General features: G+C 37.8%; 1 protein-coding gene across 2 annotated transcripts in view; it reads right to left on the bottom strand.

Moving 5' to 3' along the window:
- exoc4 (exocyst complex component 4) overlaps positions 1–26,296 on the bottom strand; it is a 218,359-nt gene that overhangs the window by 171,051 nt on the left and 21,012 nt on the right. For both annotated transcript variants that reach the window (XM_015352427.2, XM_006633281.3), the window contains exons 5-7: positions 25,359–25,468; positions 22,736–22,979; positions 14,387–14,564 (exon numbers count right to left, since the gene is read on the bottom strand). In XM_015352427.2, the coding sequence (XP_015207913.1) occupies positions 14,387–14,564; positions 22,736–22,979; positions 25,359–25,468 (532 nt within the window). The remainder of the gene's footprint in view (positions 1–14,386; positions 14,565–22,735; positions 22,980–25,358; positions 25,469–26,296) is intronic.

Raw genomic sequence — 26,296 nt, 5'->3', positions numbered from 1 at the left:
TATAATCGATCAACTGTACTATAATAATAATAACTTACACATATATATCGCTTTTCTGTACACTTGACTCAAAAGAGCTTTACAGGTAATGGGGACTCACCTCCACCATCACCAATGTGCAGCCCCACCTGGATGATGTGACGACAGCCATAATGCGCACAGCATGTTCACATCACACATCAGCTCTCAGTGGGGAGGAGAATAGAGTGATGAAGCCCATTCAGAGATGGGGATTAATAGGAGGCCAAGATTGAGAAAGGCCAAAGAAGAAATTTTGCAAGAACACCAGGGTAACACCTACTCCTTTAGAGAAATGCCCTGGGATTTTTAATGACAATCGAGAATCAGGACCTCAGTTTAACATCTCATCCAAAAGATAGAGCTTTTTTTACAGTATAGTGGCCCTGTCATCATACTGGGGCATTAGGGCCCACACAGACTGCAGGGAGAGTGCCCCCTGCTGGCCCCATTAACACCTCTTCCAGCAGCAACCTTAGTTTTTCCCAGGAGGTCTCTCATCCAGGTACTGGCCAGGCTCACACCTGCTTAGCTTCAGTGGGTTGTCAGTTGTGAACTGCATGGTGATATGTCTGCTGACAACTACACAATAGCTCCAGCAAAAAAATGGTTTTAGTCCTTTTTGAAGAAATACAGAAAGTACTGAAAAATAAATCAGTATATTGTAAGGGGACCCGGGGAAGGGTCATTTATAACGGTATTTCCGGAACAAAACACTGAAAATACTCTATATAGACCTGGGCAAGATGGCCACCCAGGATAACCAGCTGACCCGCTATTGGGAAAAGCCTACGCAGCGAAACAAGGAGACACAGCTGAACTACATCAGGAAACAGGATATAAATGACCCTTCTCCGGGTCCTCCTACAATATTTTAACATACCAATGAGAAATTGGTATTCTTTTGAAACACACCATTTGTGTAGAACAAGTTGACTATCTTCAGCTAATATAAATGAGGAATTTAAATAAAGCTTTCTCCTTTTAAAATAAAACCACAATATGACAGATTAAAGCCATCTGAAACAAATATTAAGTAACAGAATGAAAGAAACATGAGAGAGTACCCTCACGTCAACTCAAATGACAGCAGATTTCCAAGAAAGCAAAACAATAACATCTCCATATTTCCTTAAGCCACCAAGATTGCAAAAACAGACAAGTATATTATTGCTTTTTCACTATCAGTGCATTTCCTTCAATATATACAAAAATGTTATTAATATGACACTGCTGAAAATGACAAACTGATTAAATTGTTCAAATAAAAAAAAAAACTGCATATCATGTTAAATGAAAACAGATCACTGTCTATGGATTCTCGTCAGCGAATTCCTGAGTTAGTTTTCATATGGATGACAAGCCATCGGGAAACCACAAATATATATTAATTGTCTTTATTAATCTCCAGGGAATTTATGATTTATTCATTAAGAGATGTGCCAGGAGCTTATAGCAACATTTGGCTAGATTTTTTCAAATTAAAACTGGAATCCCTCTTTTCCAATCTATATGAAACATTTGACAAATCTTTAAACAAACATAGGACTCCCATTCAAACGCCATACATACCATCTGTCTTCAGTTTTACCCTGATGTGAAACAGAAAGTGTATTTAATTATTTTAGGCACTTACAATGAATGAAAAAGCTGAATTGATACCAAGAAATGGGGTAATTTTGGGAGGTCTCTTAAGAGTTCTTTGAACAGGCAAGCTCAGTAACGGACACACATTACACAGTATAAAATGTGCTATATTTAGAATTTCAGACGGATTTAGACAAAATTCCTCATAAAAGACTAATATCTAAATCACGCTTGGGAGAAATTAACAATATAACTTCCCAGAGATTCAGATTCCTATTTGTCCTTATGAGGTCTAGAATTATGCAGAAACTATATTATCAGCAGCCTCTATTATTAAGTAGTAGAATTAAATCATATAGGTAACCAATAATTTTGACAATTAGAATTAAAAACTGATTTGACTGCTCTAAAAAAATCCACAGCCAAAATAACAGATTTTAAACCTCTGTCAAACAACAAACTTGGTTATCAATTGTCAAGTGTATTAACATCACAAATTGTCACAGTTGTTTTAACTTTCAAAGCTGTTTATATGCCTTCACATCAAGATATACTGTAAATCTTTTTTTTAATAATGATACTGAAATCCCATTTATGAATTGATTTTTATAGGTTCTTGCACATTCCACAGAAGAGCTCACTGAATACCTTTCAGAACCAGTCACTTTTTCACTATTTAATATCAACTCTGGGATTACAGTGCCTCAGAACTGAAAACTATGCACTCCACATGCAGATATAGTTTTACAAATAGCTAAACCAGATCTTGAGAGGATTCTTATTACATACAGGACATACTGTATATTCCCTGTTTTGTTGTTTAGGTAAATATTTTACACTTGGATTGTATTAATTTCAATAATTCAATAAGTCATTCTAAAAAGGGATATCTTCTAGCAAACAAGAATAAAAACAAATAAGACTGCCAGTATCAGCTATACTAATCAACAAAAGACTCAGTGATAAAGAAGGTGAGCAGTGAGAATGCCTATTAACTACTTTCAATCGAAATTCTCTGTTAATCATTACTTCAAAAACTACCAGTCAAAAGGACATTTAAATGCAAGCAACGATTCTGTTAGCACTTCCTACGAGGATCAAGTTGGGAAAGCAGACAAGAGAATAACACAATTAAGATCCTAATTAACTGAGCATAACATTTCTTATTTGTCTAAAATGGTAAATTGTTCAGTTATATGCTTGTGGATAAACAGCATTAATTAGCCATTGGAAACATGATGCAAATGATCTTTGCTGGAAAATATTTTAAGAACAAACCACTGATTTGTTTACCCCTAACAAATTCAGTGTGTCATCTGAATAAAGGATTTCAGGAATGTTTTGTAGAGCTTTGTGAGCAGAACCGATTCATTATAATTGATTTCTTTTACATTCCAAGGCTTTTCCTAAAGAAACAACAATTTTGTAGGATTATTTTATAAATCTGTATGTGTTTTTTTTTCATATCTGATAAACAATCAAGAATACTTTTAGTCATACAACTCTGATAAACAGTTAGACACTGAAGGGTTGAGTGTATTATACTAGTGAACAGAAACTGCAGAGAACAAAGATATTAAAAATTTACAAAGCCTTCATAAGATACTGAACAACTGCAAATAACTGTGTTAGAACCAGAATTTTTAATGCACATAAATACGTTTTTCCTTGATTCACACAACAAAATATTTTAAGTGTAAAAAATGTGGAAAATGAAAAACAGAAACATCTTGTTTGCTGAAGAATGCATGCCCCGAGTCAATACATTGTAGGGATTACAGATTTGAGTCTTCTTGGGTATGTCTCTTTTAAGCTTTGCACATCTGCATTTGGGGATTTTTGCATTCATTCACCTTCTCATAAGTTCTAAGTTTTATTTTATTGACTGAAGCAAGTTCTCCTCAAGCATTTGCCTATATTTGGCTTCACTGACTTTTCCTTCTATCCTAATAAATGCCACAATGCCAGTTGCTGAAAAACAACCCAGTAAGATGTTGCTGCCATCATCATGCTTCATGGTAGGGATTGTATGACACTCAGTTTGTGCTACACTCAGGTACACTCAGTTTGTGCTAGGCAAAGCACTTTGCATCCAGATCACAAATTACAAGTTTTTCAGCAGACCAGGAAAACTTTTACCACATGATCTCAGGGTCTGCCATGAGCCTTCGTGCATCTTACATAGAGGATAAACCTGTATAGTGCAGCAGTTGTTGCTGGCCTTGGACAGGATCTCTGATTCCAACCACGGAACTCTGTCAGGGTTGCCAAAGGGTCCTGACCAAAGTCCTACTTTCCCGGTTGCTCATTTTGGAAGAATGGCGTGCTTTAGGAAGATTTTGGGTGGTTCCATATTTTTTTCCAGTTCTTAATGATGGACCTGACTGTGCTCCAGGGAACTTTCTGCACCCTAGATATGTTTTATACCCCTTCCTAAATCTATACCTCCTCACTATTCTTTCAGTGTTTCACAAACAGCTTCTGAGTCTATATGGTAGTTTCTGTCCTAAAGCGCAATGTCAACTGAGGGACCTTTTCTAATCTCTTCTTCCAATTCAGAATTGCAGGGGAGCTGGAGATTATCATGGCAAGCAATAGGCACAAGGCAGGGTCTTCTGAAATCATGTCAGCCAATTCAACTGAGAAAGAAATTCATAGCAAAAGGGGTGAACATTTGTGCCATTTTGACCTGATAGAGCCGGGGATGGCAAACTTTTCAGAATGGGTGTGCCAAAAGTCAACTCATGCACATGTTATTAAAGATTTCCATGCCATGCATAATTTGTAATGTCAATAATAGCCCAACCTACAGTATGTTTATGAATAAAAAACTAATAAAGTACAATATCTAAAATCAGGAAATGAATATGCACATTTTACCATGTAGTGTGATCCTTACTGAAAAACACGTCACTCATATTGAAGATGGTTTAATCCAATCTAATAAAATATTTGACCAAAACATTACAAATCATGAGAGCTGACAGAAATATCTACTGCCAGTTCTCGCAGGTACTGTACACACCAAACTCAGCAACACAGGTTATGCGATGCTTTGAAAGTTCTTTAAGATGTTACAGTAGGTGCGGAAAGTTGAGGCGTCAATGTCCAGAGAAAAAATGGTAAGTCTTGCAATCTTTGATCTGCACCCTGCATTTGATCATTCATATGAGTGGTGAAGTTGGCTAGACTCAAGAGTTCTGCAACCCATTTTTTAGCGTTCAGTTAAAGATACAACATAGACCACAAACAGACCAAAAGGGCTGAAATGAACAGCTTCTAACTTTGCTTTTTAGCAAACTGCCATTTTGGCCAAAATGCTTGGCTTTATAATTAAATGCAAAAAATGTTGTCAGCGGCACAGATTTCCAACATTCCTGTGAAAACAAAAATAATTCCGTAAACTAAATTAATTGTATTTTGTACCACAAAGAGCTTTCATTGGGTAGTATGGCGTAGAGAATTACAGAACACTTAAGCCAAGTCATAGTTTTTATGGTGTGTTAACTTTTTTTCGGGGCTTATTAAACATTCAGCGCATGTGTTGCTATAAATCCCTTACACATCCAATACTTTATTGCCATAACAACAAATCACATGGAATTTGGTATTAATTATTTGCATGCCAATAATAGCATACATGCCGTAGGTTGCTGACCCCAGTGAGAGAGTAATTTGTGTGGATCAGTATAATAAAAGAATCACATATTAATATGTTTCTATTGGAAATGAATAGGTTCTGAAGGTAATGTGTTTACTGTACTTCTTGACAGTCATGTGTTCTCAGTGCTCCGACACTACTGCATCACTAAAATGAACCAAAATTCTGTGAATGTCATGGAAAATTGCCATCATCAAGCCATTTAAAATTCTAATAGCAGGTGCTGAACAAAGCTGTTTCAATGCTGTAATATTTTTGGCCACTTACCAACATCTTCTGCGAGCTGTGCTCATCACCAAGTGTAATTTAAATAAACTGAGTAAACTAAATATCCAACTTTACATAAAAAGAGTCAATATATGTATGGAAATATTTTCTAAAAACATAAGAACCAAACCTCCACAACACAATGTTATGAAATTGTATTTTCATACAGTCTGTTAGCTCCTTTACTATCAAGAAGGCTGTGAACTATGCTTTTCTAAGTCCAAAAAATGACTGTACAGCAAAACAGTTTTCAAACACATTGCACAATTCTGCAGCTTCATAGTCAATTGTTTCTTTTGTCTAAATTTCTTTTTAGCATGTAATCACTAATCCTCTTTTTTTTCCTTTTAGGTACAAATGAAACTACCAGTTGGTCACATGCTGTAAAGTAAATTGACAAGGAAAAGCACCTCAGATCAAAGAAGGGACAATTTATTTTTTTATTACCTTTAAATTACTGAGATTACTGAGAGTTTTCCACTATCACCATCACATTAACGGCTCACTTTCTGCTTTAATGTATTGGAGAAAAATCGGATCATTAGCATCCTGCCACTTGCATGTGACAGCAGTTTAATGAGAAGGATGCGATGCCTTGAAGAGTGTTCTCCATGAGACTGACCTATTCCACTCCCAATTTTCTTTGAGCAGCCATCAGCAGAGGATGTGAACGAATGCTCTAAAGACACGTTACCTTATTATCTGAATTAACAACGGCTAACAGGGAAAAACAGGCATTCTCACTTATTAACATTGCTTTTACTCAAATCAGTACAGTTATTTTAATTTTCGTTGTAGTGGTAAAAGACAATGACAAGGGGTTTTCTAGTTTCTCCAAAAAATGTATAATTTTTTTCTGCTCATAATAATCAATGTCCAACCACGAGTGTATTTATTACATTTACTTATTACATAAATTGTATTTAATACAATATCTTTACTAGCAGCATTAAGTTTTTCCAAAAAACTTTATTCGGTGGCATTAACATATTAAAATCTGGACTACACCGACACCGATACCCCCCTGGTTTTGCCACACTTAGCACTAGCTTTGCTCTTTCAATTAAGAATGACGTGCTGCAGCAAAGCATCTAAACAAAAAAAACCCACTAACATTACATTACCCAAGTAACAGGAGCAATGTTATTTTAAATAGTAAATTATATGTTGCTGTATGGTTTTTTTCTGTCCTCACTGCTAGCATCTTTACAATCTTTTTTCAGAACTTAAAAGCACGCAACACAGTAAACAATGTCCCCATGTTTTTTTAGCAGTCCAGCAAATAAACATGTGTACTACGATGACATAATAGGTATAATTCTTGTAGCATGCCTGTAAATAGTTTTATTAAACCTTTTCTTAAATCCTAGAAGAAACAAGTGTTGTCACTTTGTTTAAAATATCACAAGTACTTCAATGAAGTTGCAAACTGAGTTTACACTAGTAGCTTAGAGCAGGCGGATTTCTATGCTGACTCTTTTCATCTTTTATTTTCTTTTTTCTCATTATTAAATTGCCTTCATTTTCCTACAAATTATCAATATGTAGTGTTTATAAACATTTATATTTGAACCAACAGTAGTCTTTGTCTTTAAAAGATGCTCTGGATGAGTGACAGTACAGTATGTCTGAGACTTAATTGAACCATAAACTAAAAGGAAGAGAAAGAACCAAAATTTCCACAGATGCCAGCTTCTCTGTGTAAAAACTTTCATTACAAGCTCCCCTAAGAACATGATATGCTTGATTATCAACCGTAACATGTACTGCCATCTGAGATTTGTCATTCAAGCTCAAACACTTTCAAAAGATACAATCAACTAGGAAATAATAACATGAATGACTGAATAACAAAACCCATTTCACATAATGAGCATTCTAATCAAGAGAGATTACATTATCTACCATCTCAGCTGTGGAAATTACAGAGCCCCTAGCACCTTGGTTGGCATAACACTATAAATGATGCTTAGCCTGGAAACTGACATGATGTGTAACATCTCTCAGGACTTCTAAAATAAAGTTCAATTACAGGGGTTTCATGACAGAAGTATATCCCTGTTGTATTGACCATTAGCACTCCTTTAGCTTTCAGATTCGTCAAATTTACATTAGATGCTCGATCTAACATCAGTGAAGTTCTTGCCCAATCTCTGCACACGAGGTTTCATAATGAGAATGAACAGCATTGAAAGGGCACATTTAAACTACTGACAATTAGTAGGCATACCATTAAAACAGGCTAGCTAATTTTTTTGCATATCTTCTGCAATCCACGATCCCCACACCTTTTCATTGCAAAGCTATCTATAATCACAATTCAGGGAAAAGAAGAAAATCAACAAACATCAGATTTTCCACAAAGCAAAGATCAGAAGTGAAAACTAATTAGAAGTACGAGGCACGTGTATACCCAGAGGCTTGTGGTTGTGGAACAAGCCGATACCCTGGTATGTTTCAAGAAATGGCTGATTGAGATCCTTAGATCAATAAACTATTAACTACCAAACGGGCTAGATGGGCTGAATGGCCTCCTCTTGTTTGTAAACTATCTTATGTTCTAACAAATTCCAAGAAGCTTTATAAAACTCCATAACTATATGACATGCGTTTTACACCAGTGGGCTGGAGAATGAGGATGGCAGGTCATCACCCAAAGCTTTCTGGGGAATGTAGTTCAGACAAGGGCTGTCAGCTTGTCTGAACCTACCTCTTTCTCACACCTTTGTGTTCAAACTGCAAACCACGGCTAATAACTCAAAACCTGAACCCGTGATCCCGTTGACCACACCAAACTGGAGCCTTATGTTGGCATTTGAAATACTCGACAAGGCATAGTTCTTTAGCTTCATGACTACTTTCAGAAAACGTGCCCCACGCCTTAACCACAATGCACTAAATGAACAGCTTCCATAAGAGGGTTTACTTTCTCGTGATCCAGTAATGACAAGCCACAAATTAACCAAAAGCCCTTACTCACTGCCCCTCTCCCACAAACACCTGCCAACTGAACAGAATTATCAACATTAACTAACTGGGCCGGTAGGAGAACAGAGGAAAAAAAAGACAGAAAAGGCTGTCCGATAAATTCTTAAACTGATGGAGCAGCCACAAGCGGCAAGTGTGAAAATCACCTAGGAACAGCTGAGGGCATGTGGATCAGATGATGAAGCAAAGCTCCATCTTCTTTATTTATATTAGCCCCTACATCGGGGGTGGTTTTACACTTCACTGTAATAAAAGACATGTAAGCCCTGTCAATCTCAAAGCTTTCCAAATGATTATTTTCCATCACATTTTATTACCTTCGAAATGCTTTGCAAATTGTGAAGACAGAGTTTCTTGTAAATTAAAGCAACCTTACAAGGTAATGAGACTCGGCAGTGATGAAATCCTCTGCATATTAATTATTTTAAGACAAATTGAAAGAGGGTCATCAAAAAGACCATGTTAAACTGCTCAAGCTTTCTTAAAGTGAAGTTCAATGTATCCACATTTTTTTCTTTCAAAAACATCAAAGTACTGTACCTCTCGTTGTTAGGAGAAACACTCTTCATATTTTTAGAAATTCTACTATGTACAAGTACAATTAAGAGAGAGAAGACTCCAATGTATTAAGTGGTTAAATAAAATGCACAATGTGAATTATTAGTTCAGAATTATTAGAAGAATTTTCAATATATCTGCATTGTTTTCTATTCTGGTTAATTGGAGAGCTGCCTGCATTCTTATTTATCACAATGCATTTAATTATTCTTCCACAGCAACTTCAGTGGACGGTAAATGTTTGGAACACATTTTGAGTTTTAACTATCCAATCAGGAGCTACAAAGACTGCTTCCTATTCATAAAAAACTAAATTCTTTAGAAGTCCCAACATTTAAAGAATTGCAATGTCACATCAGATTAAACATGACACAAATACGCTCGCAATTGGCTGTCACACAAGATCCACCAGATCCAGAGTTTTTCTGATGCAGTCCGAAAGACACCAAGATAACAGTAATATTGTCAATGTTAAGCTGCAGTGGGCCAACACACTGGACAGGAGAGAAAGTGTACAGCTTTGTTGTCTTCTAGAATGTCAGCTTGACTTCTATCTTGATTGGGTTGCAAAAGATTGCAACAGAGGGTCCATAAAATATAATAATATGACAAAGCAACAGGACAACAATCAATTCTTTTTACTGATGAAACCCATGAGTAGAGCCATTTAAGGTGACGTCCTGGTGGTACTTCCATAAAACTTTGACTTCTATACTGCATTTTTTTTTCAATTTTAGATTACAAGCATGGATTCAAAATTTGAACATTACAGTAGGATACATTGTTTTTGCCCTGAATGTACCTTGTTCATTTTTTAATTCTTCATTATGATAATGATAAAACTGGAGCAACAAAGCATATCATAACTCTAAACTGTGTGCCACCGTGCTACCCCTGTTATAATGGCATGTTTTAGAATTAACTGACAATACAAACTTAATCCTCTCATTGCTGATTTGGCTGCTAAGGGAACCCTGGTCACAGTCAACTGGTGACATGACTTAGATTCGAACCTGTGATGCCTTAATCACAGAGTAAGCACCTTTACCAGGTGAGCCATTGGGGTGTTGTGACAGTACATGCTCAAAAACATCTAAGAAAGGTAAACAGAAAAGAAGCTTTTCTTTACAATGATATTGTATTTGCTTTGAAGAACTGTTGGATATTGGCTGACATCGAGAATGCTATTCGAGTCAAATCGCTTAGACGGGCCACATGAAAAACAAAGATTTTGTTGCCAACTACTACAAAAAATACATAAACCACACCTGGCAAAACCAAAAAAATCGCCAGTTGAAGAGACAGATGAATGGCTGGGTTTGCTTGAGGGCTGCCACCTTTTCCACAGAAAACGCCAGAAAACTACTGCGCTGGCTTTGATGGAAGCCTCCAACTTTGCAATCCTGCACTGTTTTCATATTTTAACTCATCTGCTGAGATAAGGATCCCCTCTCACCAGACTCTCCACGATAAAAATCCCTAACCCTAACACCCATCCTCAACCTCTAACGAACTTAATCCTGCTGGTAGAAAAAGTCTACAAACTCTGGATCTGGGCTTCAAAGAGGAAGAAGGGAAGAATCTCCATGAAAAGTGACTGACTGCAGAATCGAGGACACTGACAAGAGTCCATCTCCCAGACCCAGATGTAAATAGTGTTCCACAATATACAGTATGAGAAGTATTTGTACTTAAGCAAAAAGAATAATTAAGAAAACAAAGGATTAACTTCACTGCCCTCTTACCACTTCTAAACTGATACTTACAGTGCCTTGCGAAAGTATTCGGCCCCCTTGAACTTTTCAACCTTTTGCCACATTTCAGGCTTCAAACATAAAGATATAAATTTTTTATTTTATGTGAAGAATCACCAACAAGTGGGACACAATTGTGAAGTGGAACGAAATCTATTGGATTTTTGAAACTTTTTTAACTAATAAAAAAATGAAAAGTGGGGCGTGCAAAATTATTCGGCCCCCTTGCGTTAATACTTTGTAGAGCCACCTTTTGCTGCGATTACAGCTGCAAGTCGCTTGGGGTATGTCTCTATCAGTTTTGCACATCGAGAGACTGAAATTCTTGCCCATTCTTCCTTGCAAAACAGCTCGAGCTCAGTGAGGTTGGATGGAGAGCGTTTGTGAACAGCAGTTTTCAGCTCTTTCCACAGATTCTCGATTGGATTCAGGTCTGGACTTTGACTTGGCCATTCAAACACCTGGATACGTTTATTTGTGAACCATTCCTTTGTAGATTTTGCTGTATGTTTGGGATCATTGTCTTGTTGGAAGATAAATCTCCGTCCCAGTTTCAGGTCTTTTGCAGACTCCAACAGGTTTTCATCCAGAATCAAGTTTGTAATCAAAGCATGTGAACTTTTGTCAAGAAATTATAATTAGGGTTGCCTGTTTTTAGTTCATATTACGACAAAACCAATTTACTTAAAATAATTCTTGTGCATAGTCTTTAGAAACAAAGTCAAAACAGATCAGGCTGGGTTTGATGAGCCTCCATTTTTACTCTGCAGCATCAAAAAGATGTACAAAAAAAGCAGTATACTGGCTGCAAAGGAAATAGCATTGTTATTGTAAGAGAAGAAAACTCACTATTATTATTAGTTTAACAAGCAGGGGATATGAATTACAGAAACCATGTGTAATGTGTTGAGAATATCTTTAAAGTAAACTTGTTTAACAAGCACACAATTATGTATACAGTATATATCGGGAAGTATGTAGAGGTCTGCTTGTTTGGTCATACTAAAATATGTATGATTTCTCCTGGCTCCAGACATGGTTTTTTAATGCTACTTACAGTTTTAAAGGTAATTGCAGGTATTTCTATAATAATTTAGTATGAGATCATGTGATTATAACACAATTTTTATTTCTGAGTAAAGTGCTTTACAAGACGCTCGAAACTCTGGAACAGTAGGATGGAATAAGAGGACTGGTATTACCGAGACGCATGTCCAAGGTTACAATTAATTACCTGTCACCTTGTTGGTTGTTTTTAGTTACCCATTTCCATTTTTATTTATTGCTGTTCACCTTATTCCACCCTGCCCGAATGAGCTTTGGAAATCCCGGTCACGCTTGGCTAGTGCCATGACCCCAGACTCAAACCCATGATCACAAAGCTCAGCTTGTGCTGAGGTGAGCACTCTCCCAGACTCAGGAGAACCCCAGACATTTGTTTAGGCCCTAAGAAAGTCTGCAGACAAGAGGTTATCCAGCCCATTGAGCCCGTCTTGATACTAGTAACAACCTGATCCTGAAATCTAATCCAGCTGTTTTTCGAAAGAAGCAAGGATATCAGTTCCACAATGTGGCTGGCTAACTTATTCCATACTACCACAACACATTTTCAAAAAAAGCCTCATTTGTCCTCAGCTATAAATGTACTTCTTCCTTGATGTCTTTTATGCCTAGTGCTTGTTGCACTGTTCACTGCCCCTGAGAATTCTGAATACCTGAAGCAGGTCCCTTCTCAGTCTTCTGTATTCCAGACTACAAAGAGTTAGTTCTTTTAGTCTGTCAGGCTAGTGGATCCTGCTGTGGGGGTCAGGCTTTACTACACTGCACCTGGGTGTGACTTCTCTTCTGGAGCTCAGCACAATAGGCCTACTAGAAACCAATTGTTAAAAGCAATAAAAAAAATGTTTGCACGAGTTCCAGGTCATTTCCCCAGGAGGATATTTTGTAAAAATGTTCAGTGTAACTCTCTCATTATTTAATTTGGTATGCGGCATCCCAAAACGTAGCTAGAAAACACAATGATTTTATTTTAGAGACCTGTGCCGCTTTCTCCCATTACACCTGGGAATAGCAATGCCACACTTCCACAGGCAGAATGCATAATAAAATTCCAAGTCTTTTATGTGATCTGTCTAAGAAAGCTGTCAGAGACACTGTGATAAACAGTTCTCCTTTTCTTTATACCCAAACAGTGGGTAGCCTTCTTGGCCAATGAAACAAGTGTAAAGAGGATGAATGTGCTATTGCTGTGATAACACGAAGAGGGGAAAAAAAAGCTGTTAAACTCCTGAATCTGCTGCCTGCCTGCCTCCTGGCTGTCTGCCTGCTGTCATTTTAGCAGATTGATACAAATGAGTTACTGAGCTAACTGCATGATAGCTTTTCTCCATATTAAGCGCAGGCCTTTGAGAAGATAAGAGTGAAAAAAGCTGAAAAACAGTTAATGGTTACATATGAAACTCTTCATTCCATAGAAAACAAAATGAAAGTACGTATCAAGGACAGTGAAGGAAACAAGAAGCTGCAGAGCTTTATGCTAAACATTATGTACGTTCGCAATACAAGAATGAGTAATGGCAGAGCTGAACGGGATTTCTCAGGAGGAAAACCATTCAAGCAGACTGGAAAATATCAATATTCCCTTGCTTCACAAAGATGGATTAAACAGAAAATAAATAAGAAAGCATTAAGATTTAGATTAATTAAAAATAACACTTAAGCAGCTAAATGTGAAGGTTTGTAGCACCTGCCACAGAAAACTATGAAAAACACACAATTCACCAACATGTTACTCCTACAGTGGGCTTCAGGCAGGAATTAGAATGGAAAGAAAACTGACATTTTTAAAAGGAGCTAAAAAACTGAGCAGACTGGTTGTTACTGGTGGCCACACATCTAGCAGGCCTTTTGTCAGAGTGCATCAATGTAAACTGTTTTACCTTTGAATGAGGTTGATATGCAACCGTTGTTCAGTTCTTGCATTAAAACGTTGTCTTCTCTCATTCTTTGAGTGTATTACTGCACCTCAGAAGAGGAACATGAAATATTAAGCCCTATTTATCTGTCATATAACTGTAGTGTAGGGTTCAGCCTAATGAGCTTCTACTGGAGCTAACATAACAGGATTTAGCTCTGTCTTGGAGGTAAAATCCCATTACAGAACATGAGGCACAACGTATTAAGTCTGCATATCCATGCCCAGCCCATCATAAGAGTGCCGTGAATGGTGAATTAAGAGCTCCTAAGAGGGTGATTTTCAGATGTGGACTAAAATAATTGTGGGTTAACTCGACTCACCAGAACCAGGACTTCTTTTACTATTCCAATTCCGGTCTGTTCTCCAGTGGTCAAACTGTTGCAAACTAAACCACTGCATCACTGTCCACTTCATTCTTATTTATACTTACACTGAGCCCACAAAGTCCATGGCACTGCTGACACCCAAGTGTAACACTTAAGGATTATCTTCCCTCTTCTAAAATACCCAGTTAAACAAGCTTATAATGGGTAATTGTATTTTGGAAAAGAACAGATTACCTCAATATTTGCTCACCTGGAGAACTGTTTGTATCTTGGCAAACACATCGGCCATGTCATACAGCTTGACGAGTCCCTCTTGGGCACCATTAGGGGATCTGACGATCTGCTGCAGGTGCCCCAGGACGATGCTGTGAGCAGCAGCCACAGCATTGAACTTGTCAAACAGCAGCTCCAGCAGCTCCAGAAGCAACCTTCAAACGGCCCAAAGAAGAGAATACACTTACACACTTACAATTGCACAAAGCTGAAGAATAAGAACTACACAAACACCTGTCAAGAACTGTCAGCCTACTAAAATGTTACTTTGCAGTTTTTGCACTTTTCAAACTTTTCAAGTTTAAGATCACACAAAATATTAGAAAATGTCTTATACAGTATATTCCTTCTGTAAGAAGATATAAATCTGATGAATGGAAATAAAATTGCTTAGAAATGCACTATGATGCATTTTAATTTGGAGATTAGAATAAATTATCCTACACTTATGAGTTGTGTTCACAAAGAGTGGATTTTTTGTCACTTTCTTTAACAACAACCTATATGCAACAAAACCTTCAGCTAAAGTTCAGTCCAGCCTAACTTTGAAACTAACTGTGTAAGCCTAAGATACAAAGATAGCAATCCACACAAAAAAAGGAAAACTAAATCAGCTGAGAGCTAATATCTTGGTTTTCTGTTAAAACACGTTCCGTTTTTTCCAAATGTTTTGCTTTCATGTGAATTTTAAATGTCTACAAACAGAAGTTTTATCATATACGCCATTTAAAATAACTGTTAGAACATAAAATGGTTGACAAAACATGATAAAGGGGGCTCATATTTTTGCTTTCTAGAAATACAGTCGACAAATGTGATTTTTGAAAGTCGACCTAAACCTTTCTCGTCTGTACAATGAACTGTGCTATGATCCTTTCATGTCTCTGTGACAGCTCCTCCCCAATGCCTGAGCAATTTTCAAATTGATTTTTAAAAGGAGGTAAGACAGCTTAGTATAACAGTATCTCCATTATTTCTTTCCCGGATACGGACATAGTGCTGTTACAACGTACGGCATTAAGTAACCACCCTAATTCTTAATTATTCACTGGAACAATTAGTCAATTGGACAAATGACACTGTCTTTAGATTTTTCTAAAAACCATGGCCCTCCAGAGTCAGGGTCACCTACTCCTGCTCTCCACAGATTGATGCCAGTCTGCTGTGCTTGGAAATGTAGGAGTCAAAAAAAAAAACACCCTGTGAAATGCCAAAACATAAATCACTTTTCTCATTTCGCCATACAGGCCATTCACAGAGAATAAGTGCGCAAACTGTTAAAACTTCTGAAGATGATTTGGGAAACTGCTGTTTCATAAGATAAACATTTCCATCCATCCATCCACAGTAAGCCACTTATCCTGGCAAGCAGGCTGCCGGCTATCCCCAGAGGCATAAAGCACAAGGTGGAACTAAGATTCCAGGGCTGCCGTTTCCCCTTGGATGGGATGCCATTGCATTGGCAGATAAAACTTTTAGATGCTTTACCTATTTTGATTAATTTGAATATACTGAACAAAAAAAAGGGCGTGCCACAGTGGCACAATGGTTAGCACTGCTGCCTCGCAGCGCCGGGGCCCTGGGTTCAATTCCAGACCTGGGGTGCCCTCTGTGAGGAATTCGGAGGCTTTCCCCGTGTTTGCGTGATATTTTGTCAGGTGTCTCCGGTTTCCTTGTTATTGCTATTGTGTTACTGTCTATTGTCTTATCTTCTGTCCTATTTATATACTGCACCTGAGTGACTAATGAGAAACACTTTTCATTATACTATGCACCTGTGTAAGTTTAATGACAATAAAGTTGAATTGTTGAATTGTTGTTGATGAACTGGCATCCCTGGCTTGCCAAGGTAAGCGCTGACTCCCTTGTGAGCCTGTACTGGATAAAGTGGCTATAAAATGTATATATGTACAAAAAGAAATTAAATACAATTACTTAACAACAGTTCTGGCAATAAAAGTCCTTAAAAGTGACATCTGGATGATTTTTATTAAGGTGAGATGGACAAGCTGTGGGGGGGTACGACCAGGAGTAACACAAACTTCAGTCCCAGGAACAACAATCTTAAATACCTGTCCTGTCAACTACATTAATGATGCATATTGGATTTAAAAAGCTCAATAACAAGAATAGCACTGCAGTACCCTGGGTTCAAACCACAGCCTTTTAATGAATTCCAGTGGGAGCCCTGATGCAACTGAAAAACCTATAACATGATAAAATTAGCTGAGGTGAAAAAATGCTCCTAATGTCATGAGAAAAGCTCTCACATAGAGGCAAGACATTTGTCTTTTTTTTGTTACTGTAGCTATTTTGTCAATCTGGGTAAAACTGGTCTGTAAAAAGTCAAGATAATATATCACATTATATTTTTACAAGTACTGCACCATGCAAGACCGTCTCAACCACACACACACGTTTCAGGAAATGAAATGAATGTAATTAAATAAATAGTATTCCAAAATAGTTTTCCATCTACATATTGGAAGCCTCTGGGTTGTGACATAGTGTATCTTCTTAAGGTATAAAGCGCATACACAGAATATAGACACCTGCGCGTCAAATAAGCTCTCCAGATGATTTTTGTGGGAACGATAGTGTCATGACAATCAGGGTTCAGGTTCTTTTGCAAATATATTTCATGAAAATGTGATGCTGTTCTGTTACTTGTGTTAAAGTTAATGGAACGTAGCAGTAAATTAATGTGTATTTCCCTTCCAATCAAAAGACACTCTTACTGGCTGCACCTCACGCCACTGCTGCGAAAATAAAGCAGCAATTTGGGTTTCACCACATCCATCAGTGTGGGTGTAAAGTTCAATATTATTTTATGACATTTGATGTAGGGAAAACTTAATTTAGCTGTTACACCCCTTATCAGTCACTGGATTTAAAGATGCTGATGATATGCAGAACAATTTCTTGTGTGTACAAATCATAAATCAATTGTCTGTTTGTTAAGAATTTGAGAAGCTCAATTATTTATAAACGCATCTCAAATGGACTCTTTCAGGTCAGAAGATACGCTTAGTTAATCAACTAAGCGTAGCTCTTTCAGGCTGAGTATACTGGTGCATATTACCCCAAGTGGATTTTCCTGGTAATTCTCCCAGGGAAAGAGGCCTACAAATCCTTAGATGTTATTCTTCGTAACTTCCCAACTTGGGACTATTCTTCGTAACTTCCCAACTTGGGGCTGCTCTTCGAGAGATCTTGGCAGGAAAACTAGCACTGAGTAGAGTAACTGCAGTCTTAAATATTTTCAATTTGCAGACTATCTGTCTGACAGTAGATGGCTGAAGCCCCAAATGTTTAGAACTGGTTATGTATCCCCCTCCAGGCTGATGAACATCAACTACTCTTTCAGAGGATATCACTGTGACTCTCTTGTGATCACGCATTATGAGTTTACAGTAACTTGAATGGCGTTGACAAAGCTCTCAAAGTTTCTGACAATTGTATAGAACAGGGCTGACAAAAATCTTTATTCACTCATTACCAAAACTGAGTTTCAGTTTGTTTTTTTTCTATTTCATAGGTCGTGTCTCAGAAAACACCGATAGATTAATATAAACCCATCTGGTAATTTAAGAAAAGACATTGGATTAAACAAGGGTTTCATGCTATGAAATTGTAATTGACATAATTCTACTGGGGGTTTACAGACCGAGCCCTGTATTTGCTAGGGCTATTATTATTCGCTTTTATTGGTAGCTTATTAGCTGCTATGAGAGCAGAGTTACCACCATGTAGGCAGACCTCATCAGATCTCAGAAGCTAAGCAAGGTTGGGCCTGTCTGTAATTACTGTAATTGGAGACCCCTAAAAAATCAGGTTTCAAATCCTGCTGCTGGACCGTATTTGTATCATATTCTGGAAAATGTATTAGAAATTAGGCTTTATATAAGTTGCATAATTCCTTCTTAGAGGTTACATAAGGCGTGAAAGCAACATGACCATCCCTTTATGACCCACTTCTAAAAGATATAACATGCACAAAACTTTTCTTAACCTGAATCCTAAAGTTAACCCTAACGTTATCTCTAACTCCAATCCCAACGTTCGCATTAATTTTTAATATACTAGACCTGAAACATTTCACGCACCTGAAGAAGGCTCCACGGTTTCCTTCCTTTTTTTTCAGCATGGAATAAACCTATTACTTGTTCCTTTAAAGCCTATGCATGCTGATGCAGCTCCCCACCTGAACTACTGAACCGTTTTATGACATGCATGACAAATGTTACTTGTGTATCTTTCGGAACAACAATTATAAAGTAGCATGAATGTTGTTACAGCATATTACAACACCTCTATAAAGGTACAATTACAGTAGTCTGTTCACCCATTTTCCGACTGCTTCTTCCAATTCGGGGTCACAGGGGAACCAGAGCCTATCTGAGCAAGCAATGGGCACAAGCCAGGATACACCCCGGACAGGACTCCAGTTTTTCACAAGGCAGACACATAGTCACCAGTATGTTTTTGGATTGTGGGAGGAAACTGGAGCACCTGGAGTAAACACAGGGAGACTAGACAAAGTCCACGCAGAAAACGATAACACCCCAGATCTGGAACTGAAATCCAGACTGCCAGTGATTCAAAGCAGTAATGATAAGCACTGCACCACCATGCCACCTTAATCATAATAGAGTGCAAGCTATATAAAGCTTAACTCAAAGGCACAGTTATAGAAAATGTGTTTATCTAATTAAAAAAAAAAGTTTCCAGCAGTAAGACACTAAAAAAGGACCCTGCAGAAACTCACTACTTGCCTCAGTGTTAATGGATGCTGACACATACAAATTCCAATTAGAAACTGTGATACTATAGATAAAGGCATCAAGAAATCTGTAAAAGCTTATTCTCAAAGAAGACACATTTTGCCCTAAAAGCAACATAATTGCTGCTCTAATTTTACAGATTTTATTATACACCACATAACTGCTGCTGCAAAGCCATTAGCCTCCATTACCTTTAAAACAACCATGGAACAGAAAGTTAAAAACAAGGAAAACATTTCATTAAGTGTAATCTTTGGGGTGGTGGCAGTACTCCACAGCAAAAAGGGAAGTCTGCAACAAAGAAGCAAAGACTGAATAACATCAGCATTTTAACATGTCAAGTTCTGAATTATTTCAGGCACAACGGTTAGGACATGCTGCAGGATTGTGCTGCTCTGATCCAAAATGGGCATAAACTGCTGATCTTCAATAAATCAGAACTTATGAATTCCCTGGCACAGCAGGTGAATCTCGGTAGCATACATAACTGAAGTTTCCCCCATGCCTCTTTTACTGCCAAAGGCTAAACTGCAAATGAAGCAGGAATAATCCTTTGAAACTTCATAAAATCAATGCTTAAAGTCTACTTATTTGTCAAATATCTTTTAAACCAAAGATGTTACAGGGTAATGGCCAGAGTAAAAGTGTTTTAGATAACCACTACTTTTACACCAAAACAGAAAAGAGAATGCCATTGACAAATTAAACACATAGTCAAAAATATCTGAAAGAAATATAGGAAATAAGACCTTTAAATCACATTGTCGATTAAATATAAAATGCCAACCTATCAATTTGTATTGCGTTATGAGAAAATATGATATTACTTTAAACAATGTCAAAAGCCACTGTATATTTACACATCCTCACTGCTAAGAATGAAATGAAAATAAAATGTGACACCATATGCATGGCAGGTAATGTGTTCTTAAGAATTTCTAAATGCCAATGTGACGTGCACACATGAAACAGAAAGGGCTCATTACACACTGATAAATGGAAAAGGAATACTAATGTTTCTGCAGTTGAGCCCCTTTCAAATGTGGTCTCCTGAACACGCGAGGATGACTCCACATGCTAAATGCTGTTTCTATCTTCTTTTGTTTTACTTTTCAGAATGGAAGCTACTCCACTCATTTCTTTCCAGCTCACATGATGAGCCAGCTCTCTACCATAACATAAAACAAACACGTTTTATGTTATGGCACTGGCAGAGATCAGTGAAACAGGGAAAATGCATCTGATACGCATCAACACTGAGGAAAACCCCATTGATATTGGTAAAATACTGCACAGAGAGAAAACAAAGTATGCTGAGGTGCAGGAATGAGGTTTAGGTGGCGACAGTGCAATGACAAGTGAGGCCATTAATGCCAACTTCAGAAAACATCCTGTTATTACACAGGAGGTCAATATCTTGAAAGCTGTATGGCATAATAGTTGCATAAACACTAACATCAACATAATACTTTAATCTCCCAACACAAAAAAGCTCATTCCCTCATGCTAAAGGTCACTCCAAATGTTCAGCCTGCTATAGTAGCAGATCTTGACCCAATTAAGTACCTGTAGGATATGTTGGTAGACCCATTCATCGATATCAATCACCGGCACATAAAATCGCATTTAGGATTAAATGAAAAGGTATCTACCAGTCTCTGCCATGCGATATGCATGCATACAACATACTGTAACACTCATGCAGAGATGTCGGACTTGAATGCATCATGAGACTCAAAACATATTTCACTTTTAAACTTTGTCAGGTGCTTTTTATACAAATGATCTGATGACATAAGAGCTGAAACCTAGAGAGTCCTGAATTTGTGTTTCAAGTGTCAGAGAGCTTTCATGTAACCACAGATAACTAGTGTCTTGCACCTCAATTTTGCATACTTCATATGCCATACTTTTTTATGAGTATGATGCCAGACTGGATTACTGTTTCTGCAGTGGTTTCCGTAGTAACAGTCTCCCACCTTCAGATGAGCAAGCAAATGCACTTTCATTAAACCCACCTTTATCTGGAGCTATTTCACACTGAGCCAACTTGTAGCCATATATACCAAGAGCAAACTGAAGTGCAGAAAGACAGCCTTTCTCCTGCCTTCACAGCTCATTCTTTAAAAAAGCCTAGTCTACTCAATGCTAAATGTGGATCATGGGGAACAGCAGTCTGATTTTTTCCTTGAAGTCCAAAGATACTACAAAGGAACAGCTGGACACCCAAATAATCTATATCTGCAGATCACCATTATTTTTGTGTTCTAGTTTTGTATTCATTTGTTTTCTCAGCATTCAAGCCTCACATAAAATGCTGAAGAGTATGAATTTTAATACTCACTTTGTGAATTTATATATTCATTGCCACTGAGAGATTGTAACATACTCAATACAGGGGGGATTATAAATGCAATGCACAAAAATAGAAAATAATTGTCTTGCTTTTGTCCTACTAGTAACTACACTCTGTATGTGATGTGACTATCATTCTTTATTTAAATATTTTGTTTTACTTAAAAACCTAAATGGATGATATGTGTTAAAATGATCATTTATAAGATGTTTTAAAATGCATCTCATTTAAGTGGAATTTGAAGCCAAGCTGTGTACATAAATGCTCATTTCACAAAGTAAGGCACGATCACATAAGATCCAATTCCTAAAAAATGCTCAATTCATTTTGATGAAAGAAAGGCTTCACAAATGTATCCTTTTCTTAGAAGATAGCTGTTATGAACCTGTTTTGCTTATCGTTTTCTCTGATTTTTCTTTAAATGTTCTCACCTGAGTGAGAAGAGGCATGGTCTTGATGTTGTCTCTGAATGGGAGGATCTGGCATTTCCCTACATTTCCCTGGGCGGAGCGGCGGCTCTGTGGCTAAGGATCTGCGCCTGTGGCTGGAAGGTTGCTGGTTCGCATCGGGAATCCTACTCCGCTTGGCCCTTGAGAAAGGCCCTTAACCCCAACTGCTCCAGGGACGCCTTATAAATGGCTGACCCTGCGCTCTAACCCCAAGCTTCTCTCCCTATCTGTTTTTATGTGTGTCTCATGGAGTATGTAAAAAAGACAAATTCCTAATACAAGAAATTGTATATAGCCAATAAAGCGATCTTACATAAGATCTGTCAAACCATCCTGAAGTCGCCTCACACTCGCTCACACAGGTTTTTGTCCTGTGGTTTGACTGCTCATGAAGGGACTAAACTCTGATGTTTTCTTGACATGTTCACAGAGCCTTTTTTGTTTGATTTTCTCCTTCTATCTTTTGTATTGAATTTGTTATTTTTATTTCACATAAATTGGGCAGTGTGATAGTAGTAAGATAGTGTGCGGAAGACTTTTTTGGGGAGGAAGTTTGGTTTATTTTGGGGGACTGAGTCAAGTTAGTGAGGTGGAGTATGTTTGGATAAAAACACATATATATTTATAATACTGTAACAGAGCCGGGGTTTAGACAGCAATAGTAGCATAACAGCTTTTGCTACTATTTTACAGCTTTGACGGAAGCCATCGAGCTTTTGCATTTTCCCGAGACTGACCTGGGCTGATTCTCCTGTGAGAGACTCTCTCCTCTCTGGTAGGCATGGTCTCCTATCTGAGTGGTGGACCTCTTGACAATCTGCTTCAGCTCTGGCTCCAGGCGGTCTGTGATCGCCTTTATGGTCTCAGGAATCTTCTTCAGCTTGGCCAGACCCTTGATGAGGACTCCCATGAACACGCCACTGTTCTCCTCTGGGTCCACATCCAGGTCCTCCTTCACCTCCTGGAGATTTAGCTCTCGAACTACAAAAACAGGCAGTTCCACCATCTCATCCACAGAAACTTCTCTGACAGTAAAGACCATAGTGATGTTAAGCCTCAAAGTTTAAATTCTAATCGGCAATACAGTGCTCCTGATCATTCCTTATATTCTACTGTATATACAGCTTTTCACCTCAAAGTGTTTCACACATAGGAGAGGTCCCACTTCATCCATGTCTGAAGTGCGGCACCCAGCTGGGTGAGGTGTGGTAGCCATTACGGGCCAACAGCTTCACAACACAACCCATCAGGAGGGGAAGTGAAAAACTGCTTGACCAATTCAAATCAGGGGGAGCTTTAGGTAGGCCAGATTGTGCAAGCCCACAGTGCCATTCAGTCAGGATACTGTGGATAACTCATCTGAAAAGCGCCAATCCATCTCAAATGACCAAATCGGGACCTCAATCCAATGTTTCCCCTGAGGGATTGCCCCTACAGTTAGCACAGTTTCCATGGTCATCAGAGTGGGGCTTTACTTTGGATGTCCTGAGTCACAAGATTCTTCTAAATACAAAATATATCAGGTTCTAAGAATATGAGTATTTGGGGGTTCTTTCAGACACAGATGATGTTATCACTGAAATTAAAGTCTCACAGGGCATATATGAGAACGTCTTCCATTCTGGTCCAGCAGGAAGAGTCCCACCTGTTACCACAGCAACCTAGGTTTCCTGGGAGGTCACCCATCCTGCTACTGAGGCCCTGCCCTTATTATATGGACAATGGTCAGTACAATCAACACTACACTGAATTAATCGGACAGAATGGGAATATTTCAACTTCCCCACCTGCATTTTCTGTCAGAGCCTAGCAGACTGAAACAATGACCGTTTTTCAAAACGATTCAGAAAACTGCAATAACAGGATACAAAAGGTGGCTAATTAACATGACAGTTTAGCCTGGAGGTTAAATGGTTTGCAGTCAGCGTTTCACTGTTTTATTTTCAGTTTATAAATGATGCTATCTCCGCGTTCATCATGTATTTCATCCTGAGTGATGGACAAAAAAGGGCTAATTTCATATTCCCCTGGAACAACATTATTCATAATTTTATTAAATTCTGTATTTGATCTGGATTTTAATTTCCTGAGACAGCAAAACCATAGAAGAGCTAATGTTTATAATAAGTTAATGGACTTTAGTATTTCAACTGTAGTTTGCAAAATAATTACTACAATTACCAACAACAACAAATTAGGCATGTGCAGGCCATTAAACCTATCTGCATTTACAAAGAAGGAAGCTTGCCAATAAAAAAATGTATTGTTATTGCAATACATTTAGACCAAGCAAATACTAATTGCCATTTTTTAGGTAATGGTGGCAAAACAGCTATTAGCAAGGTAATTACTTTAGCACTCAGTGTAAATGAAAGCAGTTTTCACCTGTTTTAGTAAATTCCTCATAAAAAGAAAATTAGGGGGAATCTAACCACTTAAAGGGAAAATCTGAGAGGATTTCAAAATGGGGATCAGAAGGTGACAGGTCATCCTAAGTGATGATTTTTATGTAACACTTTAAGAAAAAAATATCTTATTTATTTCTTAAATATTCAGTGGGGCTGGTTTGTTATGAAATTTTGCTACACTTTGGCAAAATCTAAAGTGTGGTACATTTGCAGATTTCATTTCAGCAGACTGGTGATACTTCCTTTGAATTGATGGCAGTTTGGGTTGGCCTGCAATTATATTTAAAGACTTGCCATTACGTCTGCTGTCAGCAAGAGAAAAGAAGGAGCAGGAGAACAGATTCTAATAAAATCTACAGTGTATATATATTCCTATTTGCATTTTTAACACCATTATCTGCACTGAAAGGCAAAACACGGCATTAGGCACCAGTTATGTTGTGACCTCACACTGATCTTAATAACATGTTAATGCCAGTAATGATTTCTGCAAAACCTACACTCATGATTTCATTACTACAGCTCCCATCAGAATACAAAAGAGGTGCCCATTATAAAAATGACTCAAAATATTTATTTTCACTGTTCATTTGAAAACAAAATGCATTAAATGTATTTCTACCACAGGTATGGTCAGAAATGGGTGGGTTCCTGAGATAAGTCAAGAACCTATTGTGCACCCCAATTTGAGCAATCAGTTACAAGTTGCTCTCTTTAGATGGGTATATTATCTATTTAATCATGTGCAAGATTGAATTATATACAAGGCCAAACCTAAGGTATGAAGAAAAAATAACCTTCCAGTTACAGACTATCCAAATGTGAAGCACACGAGGTTGGGAAGAAAACAGATTGTCTACATCGTGGGTCTTCTGACACTGCACTGACATTTTTGCCTCGTACTCCCCAAGTCAAAGAAGAAACAGCTCATTTGGAGATGCCGATTACTTACTACTAGAACTCCCAGGAGTGGCGTACTGAGAGGGCTCCATGAACTTCCGTGGAGTAGACAAGTTGCTGACTTCAATCAAGGGGACTGGAGAGGTTTCCTTTGCAGACGAACTTTATTTGAAACAAAAATAAAAAGGATTAGGACCATACAATTCTTCTTAATCCAAAAGATATTAGTTTATGAGAATTGGAGTATTTGGGGGTTATTTCAGACAGAGATGATGTTACCAATGACATTATACTCTTACAGCGAATATATCAGAACAACCAGCATTTCATTCCAGAACACCACACGATACGTTAGATGGAAAAGTAGATTTCCTTAAAAATAAACCCTGGGTGTATGCACGTAACTTAAATATTGTGACACTGATTTAAAGGAAGGGGGAATGGCTATTTTCTTCTGAATGAAAGAAAAGGTACGAGCTGTTGAAATTTTCTAGTAAATCAATTAAAGATGTTTATCCAAAAGGAAAGAAAATAATTTGATTGATGCATACTTCAAAAACCAATGTACTTCAACAATGAAAACAAATGTAAAGAAATTGCATCACAATAAAACTGAGTATTGGATGCAATAGGTCTGCATACATGGTATTAGGTTTAAATTTATGTTTCTACACAGCATTGCATTAATCAAGCACTATCTGCCTTGTCACACTGCTTAGATGATGCTGAAAAATGGATGCAACAAAATGTTTTACATGTGAACCCTGACAAGACCAAAGCTATGGTGAGTGGTGCTCCTTATCAACTCTACAACTGTGTCAGGTCTAGCTGACTATTGATGGTGCTGGAATCAGTCTACGAAGAAATCCTGCATTTGACGTACACGTTCACAATGCTGTGAAGTTGTCTTTTTCCATCGTCACAACAGTGCTTGAACCAGTTGATGTCTGTCCTGATGTCATGTTAGCCAGCATTTTTAAATCCTGTCTT

The sequence above is a fragment of the Lepisosteus oculatus genome, chromosome 7 (assembly GCF_040954835.1).
Source record: "Lepisosteus oculatus isolate fLepOcu1 chromosome 7, fLepOcu1.hap2, whole genome shotgun sequence".
NCBI lineage: Eukaryota > Metazoa > Chordata > Actinopteri > Semionotiformes > Lepisosteidae > Lepisosteus > Lepisosteus oculatus.
This window is presented reverse-complemented; position numbering and strand designations above follow the sequence as displayed.